This window comes from Entamoeba invadens (genome assembly GCF_000330505.1).
Source record: "Entamoeba invadens IP1 unplaced genomic scaffold scaff_1105074725335, whole genome shotgun sequence".
Lineage (NCBI taxonomy): Eukaryota > Evosea > Mastigamoebida > Endamoebidae > Entamoeba > Entamoeba invadens.
The window spans coordinates 123,898-130,278 of NW_004440243.1; the positions used below are offsets into that span (position 1 = coordinate 123,898).

Consider the following 6,381-nt stretch of genomic DNA (forward strand, 5'->3'; position numbering starts at 1 on the left):
CCAAAGAGTTATTAAAAAGTTTTATTGAAACAGATTAAATGTGGCAACAAACTATAAAACAATAAATGAATAAACATGTGTTTGATAAGGAAAACAGGACTCAATATTTTAAGTCAAAAGAAAAAATAAAGAGAGAACTATTAATTTTGATTAGTTCCAAATTTTGAACTTGTTGTGCTTTTTTTGTTTTTGTAATTATAATTTATTTTTTTGTTATTTAACTTATAAAAAAATTAAAAGTCTTTTTTTTTATTTTTTTTATTTTGAAATTGATAAAATATTACAGATAGAAGAAAAAAGAAGTGACAAGGATAAAGTCGGCTTTTTCGTTATCGGCTTTTTTGTTATCGGCTTCTTTAAATTTTTCACTTTAATATTATTTTCTTCATTGTGTTGCTGTCTAATAAACAAACAAAAATTGTTTAACTTCGTATTAAACGTTATATTTTGTAATTTACACTTTACAAGTTCTCTTTTATACCCTTCTTCATTTTTTGATTATTAGAACTTTAAAAATTTATATTTTACAGATTTTTATTGCGATAAAACGCAATAATAAAAATAGAAAATTTAATTAAAAAAATAAAAAAAAATAAAACCAAGTTATTTTTTTCTTTTCGAGGTTTCTTTTCATTTGAAATTTTGTTCTTTTCATCCTTTTTGATTTTTATAAGTTTTTCAACATCGAGCCGGTGCTCTCTATCAGTAAAATTTTCAATGGAGACTCTAACAGTTTGGGTTTCTTTTCTTTTTGGATTTTTACCAAGAAAAGAGCAAACCTCTCTGGCATAAGACATGTCAACTTTTGCAACACCTTTAAGAAAATCTACAGTGTTGAAGTTGGGGTTGACAAGTCTCATGTTTTCCAACTCTTCTTTTGATGGGTGTTGAACCACGTATATTATACCAGCTTGTTTGAAGGCGCTGGTCATCGTGTCGCCATCAGACACTACTTCCCATGAGTAAACAAGCTGCCTAATTTTGTCTTCCTCCAAGAGCTTTGCAAATTTTTTAACGTATTTTTGAACTCGGTGAGTTCATTTTGAGAATTTTCCCGTTTTTTGAACCTTTTCGTCACACTTTTCATTTTCTTTTTCACTTAATGAAATTTTGTGTAACATCAAATTGTTTTTGTCCGCAAGGAAAGTTTTTTGTTTCCCGAAAATTCCCAGATCCATAGGCTGACATAAATGGGAACTATGAAGGACTTCCTTTATAATTTCAACACAATTTTCCCATTATGCTTCAATTTCATCACTGAAATGGCCCGAAAAGCCGTCAATAATTAGATACGCCTTCGTATCAACTCTCACACCCATTCGGTTTCTTTTTTCCTTAATATTCGGGAAAAACACCTGTTTGAGCCACAAGGGGTATAATTGCGTATTTAGAACACCGGATTTTTGGTATCTAATAATAGCACGACTCTTGAGTTCCACAATTGGGTTGTCTTCGATGGTGAGTCTTTTGGTAACAACAAGGGGTATCATTTTTGTCCCATCTAGACAACCACAACACAAAAGACTCGTTCTAGAACCATCTCTGTCGACTTCGTTAAAAACTTGTTCCCCTGATTCGACTGACACGTAGACAACTCGAGTTCTTGAATCAACCCATTCATCGAATCCAACTTCATCTAAGTTAAAAACAAGCTCAAATCTGCATCCATCCAATTTTCTTTTTAATTCCGAGTAATACTGCAGGATGGCAGTTTGTGATACCTCTGCTCGGATTATTTCCATAACTTAGGCTTTTTTGTTTCAATTCCTGGGATTAATTTAAGGACTTTATTTAATTGCCTTGTTCCCATTGTTTTGCCGAAATTTTCAAACATGAAAAGTCCAATTTCTTCTGGTTTCGCTTTTTTGGTTTCTTTCATTTCTTCTGCTATTTTTAGAATTTCTTCGTCTGAAAGAAGTCGTTTTCTTCCCTTTTCCGATATTTTTCCATTTTTGTTTTCTTTTCGTATTTTTTGAATTTGGGAATTTAAACCCGATTCCTTAAAAGTCCCAAAAAAATACTCAAATGCTACTCTAATTGATTTTTTTAGTTCCTTTAAACTCATTAATTGGTACATTAAAAAGATCGTTTAATGAAAACTGCACTTGCTCTCTAAAAGTGGGAAAAGATTTGTTTTATTTTTATCTCAAGGTCTTGGAAAGCTTTGAAAATAATAGGGCAATTAATTAGGTATTGTTCAGCCCTTTGGCTAACAGGAATTTTCGGACCAATCATTTTCAAACTTTCGTGTTTTTGGAACCTTTTTTATATTCTTTCTTTAATTGAGGGGGCTTGGAAGAAGGTTGGAACATTGTTTAAAAAGGTTTATAAAAGAGTTTATTAAATAGGCTATTGATATTGTTTTTTATATTATTGTTAAATTTTATTGATTAATTATTATTTTTATTTCAAAATTTAACAAGAGTTTTTTTAGTCTAACAATTTTATAGTTACTTTGTTTTGTTGCGATAAAAGACTTTTTTTAATTTTTATTGTTAGTAAAGATAAAGAATTGTTTTTATAATTTACTTGTATATTATCAAATGAAAAATAACTTTGTTATTAATTATTAAATTTGTTGTTTGTTAATATTATTTTTAATCAATTTAAATAATTGATGTTGCGATAAATAAATTTAGATTATTAAATTATTATATTTAAAAACTATTAATTATTATAATTTAACCATTTATGTAACTATAATCGTATTTTTGAAAAACTGGTTAAAAAATAGTTTATTTACTATTATAAAATAGTTAAAAAAGATGACTTATATTTTTCTTATTACTTAAATTGCATGACACCCATAGAATGAACATGAATTGATCCATTTGACACAACGTATCGAAGCCGTGGTTATCGTTATGTATTTCTTTTGAACTTTCAAGTGTTGAGTAGTTTTCATTACTTTTCGAACTCACCATTTGATCAATTTTTGAAACAAGTTATAGTATAAATTATAATAAAATAATTAATGTTTTTAGTTATTTTGTTCTTCTTTATAAAAGTGTGTGCTTAAATCCCAAAATGTTACATATATTTACTGTAATAAAATGAACAAGATAGTCCATCAAATAGTAAGAAAGTTGTTGAATATCATTATTTTATAATTAGTGGATAAAGGTATAAAAACACATTTAAGATAAACAACACATCAACTTTCACTTTGGCACCAGGTCTTCTTAATAAAGTATTGGGCTTATAACAGTCGTTGTCTCCATGATATTTTCAAGATTTTTATTAAAATGCACTTTTGGGCAAGCATTTTTGCTGGCGGGAAAAACCACTTCACTACCATTTACTTGTTTTATTGTATAGAAAAATAACGTTTTTTGGCATTTTGCCGATTTTTAAAATAAAAAATAATACGGTGGCGAAAAACCGCTTTAGATCTTTTTTGTCTTTCCGTAACCAAATTCTTATTGTTTTATTATAAAAACTTATCCAATAACCAAATATTGCCTTTTTAAATTGTGAAAAAATAGTGTGTTTTTTCTCGGCATACAAATATTTTTTAACCAAATGTATTGAATAACATACAAAAACACACAATAAACTTGAATTTATTCACCATACAGAAATGATTGCCGCACTTTCAGATCGTCCACAGTATCCTCCCAGTCTATTTTAACATTTCTCTGCATGGCGGGAAAAACCGCTTTACTACCATTTCCTGATAAAATTACACATAAATATAACCAAAGTTTCAATTTGCCTCAAATAATTGAGGTTTTGGTGGAAAAAAGCAAAAAACACGAGAAATTATAACAGACATGTGCAGCGCCCTTTTACCGCTTCTAATAATTTACACAAAATTATCCGTCTTACATTGTTTTTATTGACCAATATTAATAAATTGCTTCGTTTATTTAATAAAAAGTTTCAAAAAAGCAAGTACAACGAAATAACGAGTCATTTATCGCTTGCTTGACAGGCACTTGAAAAACCGCTGGGAATGGACGCACTCACGTTCAGTTGGTGAGTATGTCCAAAGTGAGTTTTTTTCAGTTTGGCAGTGAAATGCATTTCTGAGCGAATGAGGAATCCAACAAGAGGGGGTGTGAAATAAAGGTGCAGTCGGTCTTTGCTGAGAGATATTGAAAAGTGGTGTATTAAAAACATGTGCTAAGTTATATATTTACTATGTTGCTCGAGAGGTAATTGATTTGACTGTTGAGTATTTGTTTTATAGATGATTAAAAAATTGAAAAAAATTATAAAGGAGTGAAAGGGGGTGTGAAAAAAAGGTACACTCGCGGGTTAGTGTTTTTGAGTTTTTTATTTCTGCAAAAAATTGAAAAAATGTTTAATAAAAAGTTCATTATTATTCACTTTATTTGATTAATTTTAAGATGTTTTTTGTTATTTTGACCTAAAGAACAGTTTCGAAGTCAATCTTTCTTGCTCCTCCTTTTATCATTCGGCAAATCCAGCTTTTACTTTACATAAAAAATAATTCACAAATTTCAATAACAAACATCGGCATCTCGAAAAAGTCAGAGAGACTCTTGTAAACCTTGTTTTTTGAATCAAATCGAGGAAAAGGAAAAAAATAAACTATACAAAAAACTATAATCATATTATCATTTAACCATTAAATTATCAAAAGCTGTTTTTTTCCTGAAGCGGTTTTTTTCCACCCCTTTATATTTATTGTATTTTGTTTAACACTTTCACAACTTATCACTTCAAGTGCATTTGATGTATACCCAATCATCGGGTTTTTGAATTCAATTCCAATGTTGGACAATTATTTCTTTGATAAAACAAATGTCTACCTTTTTTCTGGAAATACTGTTACAATCAAAAACATGTACGTTCATAACTCTAAATTAGCGCAAAAAATATGAAATTTATACAATATGTGTTCATGACAATTATAACAGATTTATATTGAAACCAAAAAAGAATAATCAATTAATTGATTGTTCTTGTAAAATGTTAAATGGAAACTTTGCGATGCAAACGACACTTTTCAATTATCCAGATTGTATTTATAATTCATCAGACCTTGACTTATACACAACAAATACAGATACAACAACTACAATTGGTGATTTAAATGTGTGGAATACAATAATTTTTATGAAATCGTATCAATTATTAATTATTGGAACCGATATTATATTAAATTTAAACACACTTTTTATCATACAAGGAGGGTGTTATTTTTATGGTTCAGTCAGTATCAAACACTCAATAATATACTATAAAACGATATTTATATACTTTGACACCACGCCTTCTTTTGGTCATACTACTGGTTACTTAAAGAATGACGTCATTTTTTATTTCAAAACAAAGAGCAGTTCTTTTAATTTAATTACAGATGTGACCAAATGTGAACATGCTGTTATGCATTCTGACTCAGACTGTAGTACAAGTCAAAAATGTTATTTAAATGGAAGTTCGATTGTGACAACAGCCAATACATATAATGGAAAAACTAATTTGTTTTGTGGACTCAATACACTGCCTTTTTTATTTGATCTGGTATTCTGTTCTACGTTTGGAGGAAGTTATAAAATTAGTGGAGAGTCTTACTGGAATCAACTTTACTGTTTGGCAACGTATTGTAACTTAAGTTCTACCAATGTTATTAATATCAAAAGAATGGTTGTTGACAACACATTTGGAGATTTAATTCTGAACACAGATATTGATATTGACTGCTTTGAGTTTGCTGCAATAAAAACATATTACTTAACAAGAAATATAAATATAGCGACTTTGAAAATTAATATACAAAACAATATGAATACAAACATTCTATTTGTTATTAATAATGGTACTTTGACTATTCAAAATATCGAAATTGGCTCTTCCATGTCAAGTTGTTTTGATGTTGTTTCATCAAAAAATTCAATTACAGAATACTCAAGTATTAAAATAACAAATTCAAACTACAAAATTATGACTGATTTACTCTCACAAAAATTGTTAAGAATTTGCCCAATTAATAAAGTAAAGTCAGCAACCATCTGCATCGAAAAGACAACTGCAACGTCAATAACTTCCGAATATAAATACCCGCACTGCCCTTGTACACAATCAAATTGCGTTGTACAATTTTCTGGTGATGTTTTTAATTTACAAAACGTGGAATTGCAAGGTACACTTTTGGTGAAATATCACTCATCTACAATGGAATTAATTATTAAGAACATTAATTTTATTAATTTACTCAAAACAGAATATGGAATGAATAATGCTATTCACTTATATAAATCCGAGAATGTTAAATTTGGGAAACTCACCCATTATGATTCTACTCAAGTATTAAAATTTGACTCACCATTTGTTGTTGACGGAACCAACATTTTGAAATGTGCTCTTTTTGCCGAAGGTCATTTTACAATAAACAATTTACATTGATTCATT

At 28.9% G+C, this 6,381-nt stretch overlaps 1 protein-coding gene across 1 annotated transcript; it reads left to right on the forward strand.

Moving 5' to 3' along the window:
- Positions 1-4,938: 4,938 nt before the first annotated feature.
- Positions 4,939-6,375, forward strand: EIN_532030 (hypothetical protein; the record flags this gene model as incomplete). Its single annotated transcript, XM_004255446.1, has 1 exon — positions 4,939-6,375. The coding sequence occupies one exon, from the start codon at positions 4,939-4,941 to the stop codon at positions 6,373-6,375; it is 1,437 nt and encodes a 478-aa protein (XP_004255494.1).
- Between the last annotated feature and the right edge of the window lie 6 nt (positions 6,376-6,381).